At 45.9% G+C, this 22122-nt stretch overlaps 1 protein-coding gene across 3 annotated transcripts in view; it reads left to right on the forward strand.

Annotated features, from left to right (window-relative positions):
- The first annotated feature begins 1996 nt into the window (after nt 1-1996).
- Nucleotides 1997-22122, forward strand: part of fat3a (FAT atypical cadherin 3a) — a 178180-nt gene continuing 158054 nt past the window's right edge. For 2 of the 3 annotated variants that reach the window (XM_056283301.1, XM_056283303.1), the window contains exon 1: nt 1997-5306. In XM_056283301.1, coding sequence (XP_056139276.1) covers nt 1997-5306 — 3310 coding nt within the window. The remainder of the gene's footprint in view (nt 5307-22122) is intronic. The other variant, XM_056283302.1, reaches the window with a different exon arrangement.

Raw genomic sequence — 22122 nt, forward strand, 5'->3', positions numbered from 1 at the left:
CATCTCCATTATTGCAATGGAGTCCTGTCTGGGGTACCTAGCAAAGCCCTGGAGAGGCTTCAGTATGTGCAGAATTCAGCTGCCAGGGTGCTCACCCACACCAAGCCCTGGCAACACATCACTCCCACCCTTGTCCATCTTCAGTGGCTCCCAGTCAAATCCTGCATTTCTTATAAAATCCTCTTCCTCACCTATCCATCCCTCCATGCCCGTACCCCCCAGTACCTATCAGACCTCCTCAACCCCTATATTCTATCCTGGAATCTGCACCCCGCAGACACGGGCCTGCTTTCCATCCCCCACACCAGCCTGCGGGCTTCTGGGGATAGAGCCTTTAGTGGGGCAGCCCCCACCCTTTGGAACTCTAATTCTGCAGAGATCCACAACGCTGCTTCTTTGGACAATTTTAAAAGACTACTGAAAACCTTCCCTTTGACTAAGTCCTGTGGTCTGTAGTCTTTTGATCTCTGTTTTAATCCTTTTTTTTTTGTTCTTATCTAGTGTAAAGTGTCCTTGGGTTCCTTGAAAGGTGCTATACAAAACTAAGTTGTTGTTGTTATTCTTTTTAACTCTTATTTTTACTATTTACTGCTAATCTTTCCCTCTTGCGCCAACATACCAAGACACATTCCTTGTATGTTCTTGTACTTGGCAATAAATCTGATTCTGATTCTCTGCCTCAGATTTTGTCTGTTCAGGCATATTTCTGAGCCACAAGTTTCTTCATCCTCAATCCCTCTTTTTAAAATGAGATGTGTTTCCCAATAAAATGCTGACTTTGGCTATTGTTGAGCGCATTTTCAAAGAGGGAAGGGGCATTGTGTTTACAACTCCTTGACCTTCCCCGAAACCCCTGGTGTGAAAAGTCGACAGTGCGATGACAGTTTAAGGTCAGATGAAAATAGCATGTTGTTTTTGGCATCTCAGTCTGGTTGATATCCAGCCTTTGTTCCCCGAGTGGCTAAATGGTCATACTTAAATACAGGTTTAGATGGTGGTTTGCATCAGTTTAAGCTGAGGTGGTTTGGCCAGAGTTGCAAATCTGTTTTTCTTTCTTTAGTCAGAAATTAAGACTTGTATGGAAGTGAGAATTGTGCATGCTTATATTTGAGCCCAAAAGCATGTGTATCTATATCTGTTATCGATGGGGGGGGGGGTCATTCCCATTATTTGTAAAGCCCTTGGACAGTACTTTTCCCATTCACTCGCCTCAGCCAATGTGGTGGAAAATGCTGAGTCATTAGAACACAGACTGCTGTGGTGCTCCTATCACCACAACATGGCATTTACCGGATCACTGTTTCTCCCACTGACCAGATTGGCACATATTTGTGGTTGCTCACTTCAGACTAACAGAGATTTTTTTTTTCTCCTGAAAAGGGGGGAACAAAATCTGAACACAACAGCAATTTGACTCTTAGTTTTAATCCAAATCTGGTTTGCCTCTGAAGATACTACATGGTTTTAGGACTGGTAGTGCAATTCTCTTGTATTTCAGGGGAGAGGTTATGATGGGGTCATTTTGAGGAAGCCCTGTCATTCGGTAGACTGTGAGGGTAGTTTGTCTGTTTTCTTTGGTGTGTGTTTTGGTGATGTTACTCTCCTCTTGCTAGCTGTGCAATTATTTTGTTCCTTCCCGAACCAACTCTGGTTTTTCTAAAACTTGCAATTGACTGCCAGTGTCCATATAGTCCACAGAAGGATGATGTCACCCCTCCTTTTGGTTGCCGAATTACTGGTCATTCTTTCATCTTCCCACCCCTTCCCACATCCAATCAATCTTTGCAGCCATATATATAATTAGTAGCCTGTCAGGCCAAAGGGGTGAAAGGTCATGTTGTAGATGTGTGGCATGTGGCATTTTGTTGTGGTTTATCCCTACCCTCTGATGCCTTGCTGCTCGTTGCTCCCATTCTTTGGCTAACATTTATTCTCTCTCCTCTCTTTTTTTGCTTTTCTTTCTTTTGTTGCTGCAGGATGAAAAAGTGATGATGGGATGGATGTGAAAATGGGCCAATGGGCAGGCATGCGTGCCCCTCTCCTCCACCAGGCCCTGTTGCTGCTGCTACTGTTCCTTCAGCTGCCATCCTGCCATGGACAAGAGGCTCAAGGGCCACCTAAAGATGGACTCCACTTCAGCTTTACACAGGCTGTCTACCATGCCACTGTCTATGAAAACTCAGCGGCACGTACCTATGCCAACAGTAAAGTTAAAATGGGTATTCACCTAGCCCAGCGCTCCTGGGAGATCCGTTACAGAATCACCTCGGGAGATGATGAGGGCTTCTTCAAGGCTGAAGAGTACATGCTGGGCGACTTCTGCTTCCTTCGCATAAGGACTAAAGGAGGCAATGCAGCCATCCTGAATCGTGAGATTCAGGATAATTATGTCTTGACAGTGAAAGCCTCCGTCAAGGGTGAGGCCAACCTGGAGACCTGGACCAAAGTCAGCATCCAGGTCTTGGATATGAATGACCTCCGACCCTTGTTCTCACCCACCACCTACTCTGTCACCATTGCAGAGAGCACCCCTCTCAGGACTAGTATAGCACAAGTTACTGCCACTGATGCTGACATAGGCTCCAATGGGGAGTTTTACTACTTCTTCAAGGAGAAAATGGAGCTGTTTGCAGTACATCCAACTAGTGGAGTAGTTTCCCTTAGCGGGAAGCTCAATATTGATGAGCAGATTCGTTATGACCTGGAAATCCTGGCAGTGGACCGTGGGATGAAGCTGTATGGCAATAATGGGGTCAGCAGCACAGCCAAGCTCTTTGTCCATGTTGAACGTGTAAACGAGCATGTTCCGGTCATGAGTGTGGTCTCCCACATCCCTTCCTGGTTGGATAAAGATCCTGTGTATGCTGTGGTCACTGTGGAGGACCTGGATGAAGGATTAAATGGAGAAATTGACACTGTGGCCATTGTGGCTGGAGACCCTTCAGAGCAGTTTTTCTTAGAAAGATCTGAGGGAGATGAGTTTGCAATAAAGGCCTCCGAGTCTGTCAGCTGGGAGAATTACCCCTATGGCTATAACCTCACTCTCCAGGCAAAAGACAGGGGCACTCCACAGAAGTTCTCAGCAGTAAAAGTTATCCACCTCATGGTTAAGAAACCACAGACAGTAGAAGTTAAATTTGAGCAGGAATCATATGAAATTAGCATAAATGAAATTTCACCCCCGGGCACAATTGTAGGTGCAGTTAAAATTAGACCAGAGCCTGATGATGCAGAGTATATCCTGACTCCCTCAGCAGATTCTGCCTACTTCCAGATGAACACTTTGACAGGAGTGATATCCACTGCCCGCTGGTTTACCCTAGCATCCCAACAGGTCCTTAATCTTGAGGTGTTGGAGGTAGATAGTGAACTTAGGGTTAAAGTACAGATTACCATTGAGGATGCCAATGACAACATCCCAACATTTGCTCAGTCGTTCTATGATGTTTTTGTCAATGAGAGCATACCAGTTGGCACCAGTGTGCTAACAGTGTCTGCAGCAGATGAGGATAGTGGGGAAAATGGATACATAACTTATAGCATTTCAAGCCTGCAGCCCTTACCTTTCAAAATCAATCAGTTTTCTGGTATCATTAGCACTACTAAAGAGTTAGACTTTGAGTCATCATCAGAGAGCTTCATGTTTGTGGTCAGGGCATCAGACTGGGGGTCACCTTACAGGCGAGAGAGTGAAGTCAATGTAACAATCCACATTGAGAATGTGAACGATAACAAGCCCTTGTTTGAAAAGGTAGCATGCCAGGGAGTGGTCTCTAGGGATTTCCCAGTGGATGGTGTTATCACTACAATGTCTGCCATTGACATAGATGAGTTAGAGCTTGTTAAGTACAAGATACTTTCAGGGAATGACTGGGGATTCTTTGACCTAAACCCAGATTCAGGGGTGCTTACACTACTGCGATCCCTTGCCAATGCTAATCCAAAGAATGGAGTCTTTAGTCTCAAAATAACAGCGACAGATGGTGAGAACTTTTCGGATCCTATGTTTGTTAACATCTCAATAGTAAATGGGAAATCTCCCCACAAAAGTTTCAATTGCAAAGAAACAAGAGTAGCCCAAAAGTTGGCAGAAAAGTTGCTTAAGAAGTCGAAAGCTAACACAAAGCCTAAAATTGAGGGAGGTTTTATTGACCTTTTCTCTGTCAATCGCCAAACCCCTCAGTTTGACAAAGCCTTCCCCACAGATATAGCAGTACAAGAGGACCTAAAGGTTGGTTCCAGTGTCTTCAAGGTGAATGCCTATGATGGCGACACAGGTTTCAATGGTCAGATCCTGTACTCTATTTCTGATGGAAACACAGACAGCTGTTTTACTATTGACATGGCAACAGGCCTTATTAGTGTCTTTTTGCCCATGGATAGAGAGAAGAGAGATCGCTACCTCCTCAACATTACGATCTATGATCTTGGCCTGCCACAAAAAACTGCCTGGCGTTTGCTTACAATCTACATTGAGGACAGCAATGATAATACACCCCAGTTTCTACAAGAAGGAGGCTACAGAACTGTCATCCCAGAAAACACCCCTATAGGGACAGATGTTATCCAGGTAGAGGCCATTGACAAAGACCTTGGGCCTAACGGGGAGATTGTCTACTCTGTTTTGACCAGCAACACTCAGTTTGGGATCAATACCACTAATGGTATAGTGTATGTTGCTGGTCAGCTAGACAGGGAGTTTATCTCCACTTTCAACCTGAAGATTGAAGCTCGAGACAAAGCAGAGAAAGGTAACCAGAGGTTTACTGTAACCTCACTGAAGATCATGTTGGAGGATGTCAACGATTGTCCCCCAGTATTCATTCCAAGTGTCTATACTGCCCGCGCCCTGGAGGATCTTCCAGTAGGAACTGTTGTGGCCTGGTTAGAAACCCAGGACCCAGATCTGGGCTTGGGAGGCCAAGTCCGTTATTCGCTTGTCAATGACTACAATGGGATGTTTGATGTTGATAAGGCCAGTGGGGCCATAAGGCTAACTAAGGAGTTAGACTATGAGACCCAGCAGTTCTACAACCTCACTGTTAGAGCTAAGGATAAAGGGAGACCGGTCTCGCTTCTCTCGGTCACCTTTGTGGAGCTGGAGGTAGTGGACGTGAATGAAAACCTCTACACTCCCTACTTCTCTCAATTTGCCTTGACTGGATCAGTGAAAGAGAATGCACGCATTGGAACCACTGTACTCCAAGTTACCGCCCGGGATGATGACGATGGCAGGGATGGAGAAATCCAGTACTCTATTCGTGACGGCAGTGGGCTTGGCCGATTTGCTATCAATGAAGAGACTGGTAAGTGCTAAATTCCTCTAAAAATCTTAGTCATACTTTCAATTTGTCTTGCTTTATTTCTATCAAGTATTAAACAGACTAGAAGATGGCACTGTGCCAGCTCTTCCTGATTTGAAAAATTATGACATACAGATGTTTTTGTGTGTATGTTTGCATGCATGCGCGTCTGGTTGGGTGTTTTATTCTGTTGTTTAATGATGCTTGACCTCATATGTCTCACCTCAGCTGTGTACAGTAGAATGGGACATACTTGTGAGAGGTCTTACCCAGCATTTGTGGAAAATTGTGGAGCAGGCTACCATATTTTGGACTAGGGTGTTCCTAGTGGTTTAGAGTTATGATTTATAGCTTATCTCTAGTGTGGAAGCTATCCTTGATTGGCAGATTAAATCGCCCCCCTGAACTCTTAATATTTTGTGCAGTTGTAAAGTAATTTCTGCCTGGCACATATACTATTGTTGTTCTTGGTGCTCCCGATTAGATTTTTACATGCTTGAGCACTGAGGGTCATTCATAACAGCCAGGTGACATTGGGCCAGACTAGTTTATCTATTGTTTAACAAGAGGGCACAGATGAATGTGTAGAGGCATATACTGTATCCTTTGAATGCAGAGTTATCTACCTCACCTCTCCCTGAAAATACCCTATGAATTATGGGGAACCACATCTTGTCCCTTTAACTGGAGAAAGGTTTAGAGGAGAACAAAGGGCAAAAAAGAGAGATTGGATGGCAAGGAGCCTTTTAACATTACTTCTCTCATATCTGACAAAAGGGGGATGAATTATCTTGACACTTTCAAATCGGAGTCGCATCCCCTGCAAGCCATCCTCAGCAGTGATTCCTCATTCTCTTCGAGGGAATGTGCAGTGGAATGAGAATCAAACCAGTTAGGGCTCAGCTTCCTCTGCATTTAATGGACCTCAGTTACAGGGACACGAGAATCCCTTGCTAGTGCTTAAAACGCCACAAATCTTTTATTAAAGGTCCTTTTGTTGCAATTCAAATTGCCAGGCAAACATTACAATATGAATTTGTTCATAATTAATCTGCCTGTGTGAAGGTTAAACAGGAAAATGAAATGCAAGTAGGTCATTTTGTTTTGAAAGAGAATCAGGGTAGCTGTCTGGTACACCTTTTTTCTACTTTAGGAACGAGTTATTAAACAGTTAGTGCACCCCAGGACATCTGGCACATCCATTAGGCTAGACAAGTGTGGCAACCGCCTAGAACCACAGTAAACCCAGGACGGCAAAAGTAGGTTATTACCTGCCATCAACCGCTGTCCCTGGACTCAGGCACTCTGGCATTGCTGCATAGCTCCAGTTTAGCTAACTACAGACTTGGGCAATTAGTTTAATTGCTTGGATTGGGGCGACTGGAGGAAGCTAATCTTTAATCAGCAGGCCTACTCGGGGCAATCATCTAGTCATCAAGCATCTGTGGTTTTTACCACCTCTTTTCCTCATCTACTGTTTAGGAGGTCATATCGAGCCACTCATACAAATACACATAGTAGCTACAATAGATGTACCTGTGAAACAAGAGAATGAAAACATTCATATGTTAATTCTGTCAAGGTGAAACAGTTTAGAAATTGACTTACATGTCATTATAAGTGGGTTTTGGAGCTGTATTTATTTTGGGGAAAATCTATAATGATAATGTTGCAAAAATGCAAATTAAAAAGCCAATTGCATCACAGACACATAATTCATAAGTAAGAACAGCAAAAGTCAGTAAAATCCACTGCATGTGTAAAATTGTTTTATTGTAACATTTAATACAAGCTTTATCATGAAGCGGCAGTTTTTGAATCCCCTCCCAGAGCTGTTATGTCTTTCAGAGACAGAGATGCCGTGTTATAATCTCCGTACGTTGCAGTTGTGTGTGACATGGAGAGGAACTGACAAAGCTCAATACATTTCGGGAAAAACATAATTTACACAGCTGTACTTTAGGGTGCACTGGAAATTCTGGAAACACCTGCTTACATAGGAACATCTGTCACAAAATGTTCCATGAATCTCTCTGGGACAGCGCATGCATAACCGCCCGCCCGATGGCCAAACACAAGTGAAAACGCCATCTGTATGGAGCTATTTCACATACGGTAATAAACAGAATAACAAAGTAGCTGTAAAAATGGAAGCAGCATGTGTATATAGTAATTCCATTACAGATGACATGTTTCACCTGAAAACAAAAATATCGATCTGTGTGCAACTAAGCAATGTAATGGCAGACATCCCCCTTTAAACACTCTGATGACTTATGTGGCCACAGTCTTGAATTTTTTTTTCCTTGGGGGGGGGGTCTTCCCCCCTTTTTTTCCCCCAATTTCCAGTCTCTGCTCCACCCCCTCTGCCGATCCGGGGAGGCCTGCAGACTACCACATGCCTCCTCCGATACATGTGGAGTCACCAGTCGCTTCTTTTCACCTGACAGTGTGGAGTTTCGCCAGGGGGATGTAGTGCGTGGGAGGATTACGCTTTTCCCTCCAGTCCCCTGCCCCCCGCCCCCCGAACAAGCGCCCCGACCGACCAGAGGAGGCACTAGTGCAGTGCCCAGGACACATACCCACAGCCGCCTTCCCACCTGCAGACACGGCCAATTGTCTGTAGGGATGCCCGACCAAGCCAGAGGTAACACGGGGGTTCGAACCACCGATCCCTGTGTTGGAAGGCAATGGAATAGATCACCACACCACCCAGGTGCCTCAGAACTCGGTATTCTAATGTGCTAATCAAGTCCCCCCCCATCGGTTTGTTATAGTGTTTTTATATATATATTTAAAAAAAAACTATATTTCCAAAGCAAAACATATTTCATGTATATGCTCATGTACAGTTTAAAAAAAACAAACTGCAAGTCAGCAAAGAAATAAATAAGTAAATAGATAAATTGTCTCTGGGGGGGTGGCATGGTGGCGCAGTGGTTAGTGCGGTCGCCTCACAGTAAGAAGTTCCTGGGTTTGAGCCCCGGGTTAGTCCAACCTTGGGGGTCATCCCGGGTCGTCCTGTGTGGAGTTTGCATGCTCTCCCCGTGTCTGCGTGGGTTTCCTCCGGGGGCTCCGGTTTCCTCCCACAGTCCAAAGACATGTAAGTCAGGTGAATTGGCCGTACTAAATTGTCCCTAGGTATGAATGTGTGTGGGTGTGTGTGTGTATGTTGGCCCTGTGATGGTCTGGCGGCCTGTCCAGGGTGTCTCCCTGCCTGCCGCCCAGTGAGTGCTGGGATAGGCTCCAGCATCCCCGCGACCCTGAAAGCAGGATAGGTGGTTCGGAAAATGGATGGGTGGATAAATTGTCTCTGGATTGGCAGAAACATTTCCCCTTATATTGACATATGTATTGGCCAAAACTTTTTATTTTGGTGCCTACCCAGGTATATATGAATTATTAATTTTTGTGTACCTGCCCTGGTGTAGAGAACTGTAATATTTAGTTAGCTGAGTAAAAAACACACCTGGAATAAAGGACAATAGAGAGCAACTGTTAAGGCTGTCATGTCAAAAGGGTTCATGGCTCGAGGTTGGCGTTAATCTGGGGGTAAAGTCAGCATTCAGCTGTCAGTTAAGACTTTATCTATTTTCTATCACTCTCTGGGACTTGGAAGACATCTCCAGGCTGCCCTGAAGTTTGCCAGTATGCTAGTGTGTTTACAGGTGGCATGGTGGCGCAGTGGTTAGCGCAGTTGCCTCACAGCAAGAAGGTGCTGGGTTTGAGCCCCGGGGTTGTCCAACCTTGGTGGGTCATCCCGGGTCATCCTCTGTGTGGAGTTTGCATGTTCTCCCCGTGTCTGCATGGGTTTCCTCCAGGTGCTCCGGTTTCCTCCCACAGTCCAAAGACATGTAGGTTAGGTGAATGGGCGGTACTAAGTTGTCCCTAGGAATGAATGTGTGTGTGTGTGTGTGTGTGTGTGTGGGTGTGGGCCCTGTGATGGCGTGGTGGCCTGTCCAGGGTGTCTCCCCGCCTGCCGCCCAATGACTGCCGGGATAGGCTCCAGCGACCCTGAGAGCAGGATAAGCGGTTAAGAGAATGGGTGGATGGATAGTGTGTTTACACATCACACCACACATCATTAGCCTCTTGGTATAATTTATTCAAGTTTATTTCTAAAGGCAGAGTTCAGATTAATCTGGAAAAAAAACCCAAAAAATCAGGGATACACTTCAGAAAGCAGCAGGATGAGGAAGGCGATCAAAAACACATTCCGCAGACTGAAACCAGTTGGGTAATTTCTTGTAATATTACAAACTCACAATTGCAACACTGCAGTAAATTTATACATTTGGTGGAAATGGAGTGGTATGAAAAATAATAATAAAGCACAACAGTCCACAACCAGTGCAGAACCTTCTTCTTGAATGAAAATGGAGCAGTTGCGTACCAGCACAAGTATCCTGCACAACTGTGCAGCAATATACTGTGCAACATAACACTATCACGCACACACACACACACACACACACACATGCCCCCAAAAAGACCCACACACACTCTCTAGCGCTCCTACTCCTTAACCCGGTGTTCTTGTCCCTAGGTGACGAACAGGAGCGGAGCAGAGGGGGGGATTTATAGCCCTTGTTAGCCAACTGTTGGCAAGCCTCATAAATCAACCAGGAGGTGCTGGGAAACACTACAAATGCAATTACAACTTAAAGAGCATTATTCTGGCTCATACCTTCAATACACACATACATACATGCACACACAGACACACACACACACACACACACACACACACTGTGCAGGTTGCACACAAAATCCCCTCACCACTTAAAGGGCATTCCTCTGCCCTGCTCACTGAACCACACAGTGTCGGTGTTCTACGCTAACACATATGCACACAAGACAAGCTTGCAATTTCCATATTTGTTCATTAGTGCACAAAATATTCATTAACTTACGGATCTTTGCTAAGTAGCCCTCAGATTAATTAATGCGGTGTAGCAGTTACGCCCTGCCAAGGACGGTGGAGTGTGTACGCTGTGTCCTCCTCCTGTGTCCTGAGTGGTGTTTTTTTTTAATGAATTTTCCTCCCTAAAATAATGACAGAAGCCAAGGAACCGTCCGCTCTCCATTTACCTTGCATGAGTTGATGGGTGGCATTATAGCAGGGGGGCAATTATTGCCTAAGTGTGCTTTGTCTGTGTGCAAAGGGACATCTTCTTTTCTCTTTTTATTTCCAGTAAGCCTGCACCTGCTTTGACTGCATAGTCTTTATATAGGACAACTGCCACACATTCTCATGTGTACACACACATATAATCTCACAGGTACCTGCAACATGCACATACACACACACACACACACACACCCACACCTTGGCAGCACTAATCCTGCCAGGTATAACCTTTCTCTTAGCCTTCCTCCCACTATGAGCAGCAGGGAGCCCTTCACATCAAGATGGTTAATCACCATGTCACTTATCCTTGGGAGCTGTCGGTGCGTTGAGACGAGAGAGAAAGAGAAAGAAAGGGGGGGGGGTTTGTGGCACCCGATTCGCCGGCGATTAATTTTTTAACGGGCAGGAGCTCTTCGCCGTCTTTGTTTTCACAACAAAACCAGCTTTGTGGATTGTCGCGAATGTGCATCAGTGGTTAAACACTTTGTAACAGACACTTACACACACACACACACACACATACACACACACACACACACACGCACACACACAGTATTGCTTGTGCAGACAGATCTGAGATAATGGGCTTCTGGGACACTTCTCTTTGGAAGTGTTTTGGTCTAAAAACATAAGATGCGAATCAACTCAAGGGCCTGAAAAGAAACCCTTTCACTTGTGCATTTACATATGCATGGCTACCAGTCCGTCTCTGCGGGGCAGGGGACGGGGGGAGGGGGACGGGGCAAAACAACGTAAGCAGGATCCTAAAGTTGAAATGCATTCAGCGAGACTTGAGAGGTTTGAAAATTAAAATCATTTGGAAAAATACGAAGTCACCATAAACATTTTAACAACTTCAATCACAATGTAAAAAACAAAACAAAAAGCGATTCGGTATTTAGCCCCCCCTCCAGTCCCTCTCAGGTGGATCATGGCATCACCCCCTCCTGTTATGTTAGATTTAGTGACTTTGCCATTAGATTTTGCGACTTTTCAAAACCCCCTTGGTGACGTAATTCCCCAACAGTGGCGAGCAGCAGAACTACCAGCGTCCTCTGATCTTTAGGAGGACGGCTGTGTTGGCACCAGTGCATTTAGTGGCAAAGTGATGCAGAGTCGTGTCAAATATCCCATTTCATACTTGACCATGACATTCCTGCTAACAAGAGTCAAGTGTATTAAGAGGGGGCTGCCTTGAGTGTCCTCTCCCCAGTCCCGCAGTACTTGTGCAGGTGAATCCCACTAAAAGGGCCACAGTCCGGGCTGTGCACAGACCGCCGGATCCTCTGCTGAGTGTGGGTTGCAGTTTCTTTGAATATGTAGGCTTCTGCCCCCCTCCTATAAAAACCGGACTGAACGCAGTTCTTCAACCTTTTCTCTCGTATGTAACGTCAGTGATATGCAGATCGGTATGCAAATTGGCTGATGATGTCATCTAACGAGTTCCAGTGACTTTCCAGCGAAAATGCATGCTTAAGTGTATCGCGCCAAACACATCTAGATTAAGCCGTGTGTCCAGCGGAGACCTGCCGCACTGAGACAGTGCTAGCTAGCACTGCAGGTAGCGTTTGGCTAGCGCTGTGTGAGGAGCAGGTGTTGTGCTGGGAGGAGATGCTTGGTAGCATTCCCTACACATTCGGTTTCATGACAAAAGCAATATCCCTCCTGCTTTGTTCATGTCTTGTTAATACTCTTATAAAATGTCAAATAAACGTTGGTTTTTGTTATCAACACTATTTATAATTCATTTTGTTTGTCAAAATGACGGATCAGAGCCTGTGCACTCTGAGAGGAGAACCATGGAATGGATGACACAGTTGTCTCTACCAAGTCTGTCAGAGACATACTTTACTGACATAACAAAGGTGACTCAGACCCTGACTCCCAGGCTGCCTCGGTCCCACCTGAGGACCACATGACGGATCAGTCTGTGACCTGTGATTCTAGTCCTGTGACTGCTGTGGATGTTCCAGCACATGGGAGACCGCTAGACCCTGCTCTCAACATCATGACACAGACAGACAATACATCAGACACTGCTGAACAGACCTCACCCGCACAATGTGGTCATTCGAACGCACAGATACAAGCCATGTCAACATTTGGTCGCCTAGACAAACCTGTGAACAGGTTCATAAAAACCATGTCCTGACAGGATGCTGTTCAGGAAAAAGTTTAATGTTATGTTATGTTGTGTTTCAGGCTTTTGCTGGCTAAAACCTTAATCAGATAGCATATGCCTCATGGATTCAAGGTAATTTTTGTACTGGTATAATGTTCCATGCCTCACAGCTAGAAGGTCCTGGGTTTGAGCCCCAGGGTAGTCCAACCTTGGGTCGTCCTCTGTGTGGAGTTTGCATGTTCTGCCCATGTGTGCGTGGGTTTCCTCCAAGTACTCTGGTTTCCTCCCACAGTCCAAAGACATGTAGGTCAGGTGAATCGGCCATACTAAATTGTTCCTAGATGTGTGTGTGTGTGTGTGTGTGTGTGTGTGTGTGTGTGGTGGGTGGGGGGGGGGCTGGCTGCCTGCCTATCAAGGGTGTCTCCCCGCCTGCCGCCCAATGATTGCTGGGATAGGCTCCAGCGTCCCCACGACCCTGAAGGCAGGATAAGCGGTTTGGGTAATGGATGGAATGGATGGAGGAGAAACAAAAGAAAACAAAGTAAATCCAGCTTTTGTTTCCACTCTGGTCCCGCCCCCTCTTCATTCTGATTGGTTTGTGGAACCAGAGGTGACACTAATGAGCTGTGAGCTTCAGCAAAAGTTACAATTTTGCCAAACTTGGAATGAAGTGGCGTGCTCACAATGGTAAGCTCATTAAAAAAAAAAGAAAAAAAGGTTTGGTCCCTGCATTGGGTTGAGAAGCTCATAGCACAGCATTTCTCTAGAAAACAATACAAAAATACAGGAATTTCTTTTTTTTTAACTGGTTCCCAATGGACACGTGGCCCAGGTCTAATACAAATTCACCAGGTCCGTGCCTGGTTAGACCCAATAGCAGACGCGCTTTACATCTATGACACCGAGTCTCCCTGTTTTCCAACAAATCTCTCTTTCTGTCTGTCGTCTCTTTCTTCTTACCTTTTCTCTTTGCAGTGTACTCGGTGACCCCCTAGTTCATTCCTGTCTGTAACAAGCCCTCCGTGTTCTGTTACGGAAGCTAGCACTTTTCCAGGACCACAAAGCAAGACTTCCTATTCTCAGCACATGCAAATCACACCCGCTGCACATTGGAGTGAGGCATTGTTGCAGTATATTATTACTGTAATTAGTAGATTAATGACTACATTTATCATAATTGCAGGCTTAAGCAAGAGTGTGTCTTGTGTTCTGGGCTGATGTGTCAGCTGGGATGTGAATGGGGCTGAGGCCATATCCTTTGGATGTGTGTGTTGCATGGTGTGTGCCAGTGTGTATGAGTGTTTGTGTGTGTGTGTGTGGTGGGGGGGTGGTGGGGGGGGTTGTGATGATGTATTACAATGTTGCAGCAGCAAATGAACGTCTGAGCTGTTTTTCTCTCGGCCTTCTCTTGGGTTCACCTCAAGTGCTTTCATTGGCACAACAAAAAAAGGAGGAATAAGAGCTAGGAGAGTGAAGATGCAAAGACAAAAGAAAACTGAATAAAGAGAGAGGAGCACAGAAAAGACCCATCACAGAGAGGACACTACCACTACTAAAGATATATTTGTGTGTACATGGATGCATTAGACATGCTCTAACACAGGGCATACTAGAGATGTTCAGCAAAAATCAAGGTTTCAATGGCTACGGTTGCAGCTGTTGTTTCAATGTGTCCTGACTAGATCTCCAGGTAGATCTCCGGGAAGTGTAGTGGTCTATTCCGTTGCCTACCAACACGGGGATCGCCGGTTCGAATCCCCGTGTTACCTCCGGCTTGGTCGGGCGTCCCTACAGACAAAATTGACCATGTCTGCAGGTGGGAAGCCAGATGTGGGTATGTGTCCTGGTCGCTGCACTAGCGCCTCCTCTGGTCAGTTGGCGTGCCTGTTCGGGGGGAGGGGGGACTGGGGGGAATAGCATGATCCTCCCACGTGCTACATCCCCCTGGCCAAACTCCTCACTGTCAGGTGACAAGAAGCAGCTGGCGACTCCACATGTATCGGAGCAGGCATGTGGTAGTCTGCAGCCCTCCCCGCCTCTTCTGGTCAGTCGGGGTGCTGTTCAGGGGGGAGGGGGAACTGGGGTGAATAGCGTGATCCTCCCATGTGCTACGTCCCCCTGGCGAAACTCCAAACTGAAAAGAAGCGTCTGGCGACTCCACATGTATCGGAGGAGACGTGGTAGTCTGCAGCCCTCCCCGGATCGGCAGAGGGGGTGGAGCAGCGACCGGGATGGCTCAGAAAGAATGGGGTAATTGGCTGGGTACAATTGGGGGGGGAAAGTGGGGTAAAATTTAAAAAAAAAAGGAACTGTCAGATCAGCTCTCAGTTCAGGTCAAATTCATGTGTCTACACGTGACACTTGTATGTGACCTCTGTGGTCAGGTGTGAGATAGGATTTATTTATTTCCATGCATTATTATAATGAAGAGAAATTATGTTGGGTTTCTTTTTGCAAGAACGTTACAGTTTGGAAAATGCTAAAAATGGAAAATACTCTGGATGCACAGCGGCATCCAGAGTGTTGGCGTGGAGTGAAGCGGCAGCAATTACAACTCCTCACTCATTGTGTAGTCTCTCCGATCCCACTCCACTCCACTCCAGGTTTTCTATTTTCCGCTCCGCGTTCGCCCCTCGCTCACTCATGAGGGAAACCTCACTGTGTGACCGCTCCAGGGCTTGAAACCACTGTTAGATAATAAAAAATGTTTACTTAGAGTACAGTGCTTATAATAAACAATGCTTATTATAGATCAGTGCTTGCAACCCGTTAATCTTGTCTTATCGCCGTGCCAGCACTGTTTATCCATCATTTACCGATACTGATGGAGGCTATAAGCTGTCGTCTGCGCGGAATACCCTATACCACCACCGCAGCTACACACCAACTGAGTAAACAAAACAGTAGTAGTAGTAAACACGTTTGTTTTGCTTCTATAAAAATATCCTGTTTACGTCACTGGTAGGGATGTGAAAGCAGCCAAAACAAACAGTCTTGATATAATCCACATGAGTGCAACACAAGCCCTGCCGCCACGTATAGCCACACATCTCCCGCCATCGGCATCTGTAATGAAATTCACATTTTACTGACTTTTAATGCACAAGGACACGAATAGGCACGAGCCAGCCGCTGTGCCAACCATGCCATTTTCTGTAAAGAAGTTATTCACCAAAACTGATTTATTAATAACACAATTCCCTGCATGCCGTGCTGTGGGACTAGGAGCATCATTCTGCTCTCATGTATGGTCATCATCGTCAGTTAGAAGGTTAGATGAGGCTCGAGTGATTTTGGGTAAGCTGCTCATGTGCACATGCATCCGTGGCCGTGCAGCGGTGGTCGACTGGTTTGTGTGCGTGCGTTACAGCTATGCCTGTGGAAGTGGTACATTTAATTATTGAGTGTGTCAACAGCTAGAGGACTTGCATTGTTTTTCTAAATTTCTTGGCCCATGCCAGGGCCTATTCCAGCACATGCACAGAGATAATCATTTAGCTGTTATTCCATAAAGATTCTGGATGAACGTTAGACATTATATAGAAATTAAACTTCAACTGAAAACCTCAAACAGAAACATATTTATTTTGCATTAACATGTTTTGAAACGGGGCGGCACGGTGGCGCAGTGGTTAGTGCGATCGCCTCACAGCAAGAAGGTCCTGGGTTCGAACCCCGGGGTAGTCCAACCTTGGGGGTCGTCCTCTGTGTGGAGTGTGTGTGTTCTCCCCGTGTCTGCGTGGGTTTCCTCTCACAGTCCAAGGCCATGTAGGTCAGGTGAATCAGCCGTACTAAATTGTCCCTAGGTATGAATGTGTGGGCCCTGTGATTGCCCGGTGGCCTGTCCAAGGTGTCTTCCCGCCTGCCGCCCAATGACTGCTGGGATAGGCTCCAGCATCCCCGCGACCCTGAGAGCAGGATAAGCAGTTTGGATAATGGATGGATGGATGGATGTTTTGAAACGAAGTTGCCTTAAAAATTATGGTGGATCTTTCTGGGTGTTGGTCTGTCCACTGTTACTTGGGCTCATTTGTCATTGTTATCGATTGTCATCCAGTACAAATCTGATATCAGATCTGATATCTTGCGATCAATAACAAAGGCAAGAGTCATTTTCCATTGATTGTGTTTGTTGATATTTCCTTTTCATGGTAGGGGATGTTGGAATCATGAATGGTCGATATTGTCAAGTTGTCAGGTATTGTTACCTTGGCTGGTATTGGCCCCATAAATCAGTTTTGATATGTCCTTCATTCTCGATCAACACATGCTCTCTCTCTCTCTCTCTCTCTCTCTCTCTCTCTCTCTCTCTCTCTCTCTCTCTCTCTCTCTCTCTCTCTCTCTCTCTCTCTCTCTCTCTCTCTCTCTCTCTCTCTCTCTCTCTCTTGCTCTCTCGCTCTCTCCTGTTTTTTTTTTCTGTTCCTGTTTTAGACTGAGGTTGTTGGGTGCTTTTGGCTGGGAGCATTTTGGTCAGAATGGGGATTGGCCGTTGGCTGACTATGCTGGTCTCAGCTAACACAACACACACACACACACACACACACACACACAGATTGAATGTAGTCTATATTTCCTGCAACGAGGAGAAGAAATAACACTGGTAATAATAGCCTGTGGTTGCCCTTACTGCAGGGGCAGCCAACACACATATCCACCCACACACACAAACACACACTGTGTACTGGTAGTGTATAGTTCAGTGACAGAGCATTGCGGCATGGAAAGCAATTAGGATTAAACCTGTGTGATTAGCCTACCCAGTGCTCATCAGGACACACACGCACAGCCATAGACAGAAGCATTCACGCACACATGCACACTCAAACATGTGTACACATGCGTACATATGAATTCAGACTTCATGACATTATAAAGGGACGTGTGTGAGTGCTCATGCTCTCTTGCCCTACAGCACTGTGTCCCCCTCCTCGCACACAGGGCAGACAAATAATCCCTTTCTGCACACTCAAATCCAATCACAAAAAGAGAGGGGGTACCAGAGTTGTGCCAATATAGTGCTTTGGTGAGGTACGGCCCTGCAGGTATGGTGTCACGGCTCTGATGTCAGTGTCAGTGAGCTGCTGTATTTCTCCTGGTTTAGCTGTTTTATGGGTCTTTATTAAAGACACACAAACACACACACACACACACACACACACACACACACACACACACACACACACACAATGTCTTAGTTTGGCTTTTCAATTACCTGGTCGACTACAGTGCATGCTTGTGTGTGTGTGTGTGTGTGTGTGTGTGTGTGTGTGTGTGTGTGTGTGTCTTGTTCCACTCTGCCGCTGCAGTCTCTGGCCTTTACGCCACAAAAGGTCAGCCCCAGGTTGCCGCTGAAAGGCCATGTGGTATTGTCTCATCAAGCCCAGCCTCTAACCAGCCAGCTGATCTTCCCCCGCTCTCTCACACTACTGACACCCACCAGCTTTAACAACACAACACTGCTTCAGCAAACAATGCTATAGCCAAAACAAGACATGCAGGTTAGGATAAGAGAAAAAAAAATTTCAAGTCTTTCCTCTAGCGGTGGAGTTTGATCTATACCCCCCCACCCATAGAGATGGACTTATTTAAAAGGAACAAAAGTTATAGGAATGGGATGTTGTATCTCATGAAATTGTCAGTTACGCACACCCTCTAATTTTACTCTCTGTAGCGAAGCAACCCCAGGAGAGAGAGAAGAGAGAGAAAGAGAGGGAGCGAGAGAGAGAGAAAGAGAGGGAGGCTGTGCCGTCATTGCCCTCAGTGAGCCTGAAACAGAGCTACACTTCCTCACCAAAAGTGGAAAAATTTAAACATCTTAGAGAAGCACATTTTAAACAATTTGAACTAATAACAAAAGGTTTTCTAAACCTTCCAGATGAAGAAAAACTACCAGTCCTACTAGGGGAAGACCCAAAGAGCTGTAAGTTAGCAGCAGTCTATGTTGCTGCCTGCCATAAAGTGAGACACAGTGAGTGTAAGTTAGCAGCAGTCTATGTTGCTGCCTGCCATAAAGTGAGACACAGTGAGTGTAAGTTAGCAGCAGCCTATGTTGCTGCCTGCCATATAGTGAGGGACAGTGAGTGTAAGTTAGCAGCAGCCTATGTTGCTGCCTGCCATAAAGTGAGACACAGTGAGTGTAAGTTAGCAGTAGCCTATGTTGCCGCCTGCCATAAAGTGAGGGACAGTGAGTGTAAGTTAGCAGCAGTCTATGTTTCTGCCTGCCATAAAGTGAGGGACAGTGAGTGTAAGTTAGCAGCAGTCTATGTTGCTGCCTGCCATAAAGTGAGGGACAGTGAGTGTAAGTTAGCAGCAGTCTATGTTGCTGCCTGCCATAAAGTGAGGGACAGTGAGTAACAGTCACCTGACACACATTGTTGCTGCCATATTCGATGACAGTATGTTCGTTTTGTTTTGTACTAGGTTTCTCTGCTGTGTTGTGTTTCTTTGCTGTAGTATGTTTGTTTTCAATAATGTTTTACAATTAATGTTGAGCTTTTTACAATGTTTAAACGCTTGCTTTAGCAATATTTACATTGTTATGTCATGCCAATAAAGCCATTTGAATTTGGATTTGAGAAAGAGAGAGCGAGAAAGAGAGAGAGCGAGTGAGAGAGAGAGCGAGAGAGTGAGTGAGAGATGTGGGTATGATATTAGAGGTGGCGTTTGTGTTTGTGTGCGTACTCCTCAGCTGTCAGGTCAGAGTTCAGAGGTCAACTAGGATTGCTCTGACCTCTACCCATGTCTCATAAAGCCTCAGCCATCCAGCCTCCGCAGTCCTGCCCTGGGCCCAGAGAGGAAGGGCGGCCTTGTAATAACAGCCTTCCTCTGCCTGTCTTTTTATTAACAAGAGGACAGCGGCAGGGTCTGGCCGCGAGCGACACTCGGCAACATCCATTTGAAATAATCTATTTACTCCTAACAAAGCAATGATTTGGAGATTGTCTTTAAACAACATATTGCCAAAACACTATTAGAGGAGGTTCAGTGGGTGGGCTGGGTTTGGCTGAGGGTCGAGGGCATGATAGGTTTAGTGTTGCGTGTTTATTGCCTTCTATCGTTGGGCTGTAAATTTAATTTGAAAGTATGAAAGTATTCGCAGGAGGAACTCCTTGCTCCTATGGCAAGCGGTAGCGTGTCCTAACACGGTCCTGGCAGTACTCGATGTGAGTTAAATGTTGCTTCTTTCAGCTCACTGTGTTGATCGACGGGTCTTTACGGCAACAGGATTCATAAGGCATCAAAAAAGTAGGTTGATAGCGTAGATAAGTACAGAGTCCCTCAGAGGAGAAATTATTTTTCCATAGTTGGTGCAAGTACCATTCCTTCATTCATTTATGCCACAATAATATATACAAGTTGACAGAGACATAACCCAACATGTCAGACACGAGGCTGTACTCCAGTAAGACATATGAAGTAAAAGAGGCGAAACAATTACTAAGACTTTGCACAGTATAATGCGTGTGACAGAGACATATTGACATTACAGAGACATGATAAGGCTGTGTAGGCTGGTTATCACTGGGTGGGTGAGGGGGGCGAGTGCTTGTTGAGTGCAGGGATAGCAGATGAGACAAAGTTTTTACCAAAGTTGTCGCTTTTGCCCATTTGTATAAGGTCACGAGTATAAATCAGAGAAATGGGGATGTTTAGGAGTGTCAGCGTGATGGTAACCAGTAGGGGTGGGACGCTTCACGACTCTCATGGTTCGATACGTCTCACGACTTCGATTCAGTACAATCCAGTGGATGCCTTGGTAAGCAAGAGACAAAACACCCAGGTTCGCGCCCCAGCTGCGGCGGATTCCCGGCTTCCTCCTGAATTCACTCCAGTATCGAAGTTGTTATAGTGTTAATTTTGGTGTCAGTAGTTTTATAACTGAGACACTAACATATGCAATGCATTTATATCGCAACTGAGTATTTATCTTGACAGAATATCGAGTCTAAAAACCGGCGGTCATTTTGACCGCCCGTGGTCGTTTTAGTTAGGGGTGAAATCCTGGTCGTTCTAGTGTTAATAACACACGATCTCGCGGAATGGGGAGCATCTCAAACCGTGAAGACCGTATCGAAGGATTAGGAATTTGATCCAGTATCGGCCCACCCCTAGTCACCAGCTGTAGCATCGAAGAGGACAGGGGATGGCACAATGTTTGTATTGCACAGTGACAGGCTGTCACTGACTGGGTGTAGTGATCTGTCTGTCTGTCTGCCTGTCTATCCTTCTATCTATATGTCTGTCTCTTTATCTCTGTACCTCTTTGTTTTTCTCTCTGTCTGTCTGTCTGTCCATCTGCCTGAACCATCTGGGTAAAGTGCCAGCAGCCTTTTGGGCCCTGGCACTGAGGGCACCCGCACCCCCCCCCAACACACACACACACACACACACACACACACACACACACACAGAGTCTGACTCAGTGTGGATGGCAGTTCCTGACATCCTGTTAGTCCCTTAATTGGTTTCTTCTAATGTGCACTCATTTTTCAGTGTCATAGGGAAAAAGAGGTGGTTGAACATCAGCCCTTCTCATCTTTACTACTTCATCGTTTTGTAATTGCACGCTCTGCCCTTCTGGTTTTCAGTGCCGTTTAAAAAGCTCAGCTCATCATGCCCGAATACCCGTTTCTCCCCCTACAATCTTCCACACCCACTTCTTTTTGCTGTGTCTGTCTATTTCTGTCCATCTGTGTCTGTCCTCTCTCTCTATCTCTCTATCTCTGACCTTATGCCATTTTCCGCTCCACGCTGTCATTGGTGGCCAAGAAGGTTAGAGAGCGTCTACTCCACCTCTTGTGTTGTGACCTGGTGTGACCGTTTGTCTCGCCTGATGTGATTCCCCATGCAGAAATCTCCTGGGTGAAGTCCTCGGCCTAGTCACACAGACACAGTCCAAAGGGAAGAAAAATGAAATAAAAATCAACATCACCAGTCGATGTAACACGGTGCCGACAGCTGTACATGTAGTAGAGCTCAATGTCACGTGAGCAAAAATGAGACAGAGATCACATCAGCACATTTAGAAATATGCATCCATACACAAACATACCCACACATACATATATGCATACGTGTGTGTATGTGAGAGTATGGGTGGGCATAAGTGCACTGCACAATGGCAATGGTGAGCAATAACTGAAGATGGCAGCGCAAATTCACGTTTGCGGCGGCCTCACCCAGTACCGTCCATGCAGTGTCTTTGTCCACGTCTGCTTCTATGTTTGTGTCTTCGTTTGATGGCTGGGAGAGCTGATGCTGGATCGGCTGGGAGAGCTTGGTCTGCTGCATCCGGTGGGCCCAGGGACCACAGCTTTGCCTGGAGCTGCGCCCAAAGAGTAAACACCGAGGGCGGTCTGACAGGGCGTGAAAGCAGGTCAGGCTAAGCTAACTGCTAGCCCATGCAGTTCTGACAGTCCTCCTGGCATTCACTCTCTTGGACAGTGATTTTTTTTTTTTTTTTTTACATGTTGGATATATGTGTTTTTGTAGTTTTTGTAGTTTGGATATATGTGTTCTTATAGTTTTTGGATATGTGTTTTTGTCTTTGTGTTGCACTGCTGCGG

This window comes from Lampris incognitus, chromosome 7, assembly GCF_029633865.1.
Source record: "Lampris incognitus isolate fLamInc1 chromosome 7, fLamInc1.hap2, whole genome shotgun sequence".
Taxonomy (NCBI): Eukaryota; Metazoa; Chordata; class Actinopteri; order Lampriformes; family Lampridae; genus Lampris; species Lampris incognitus.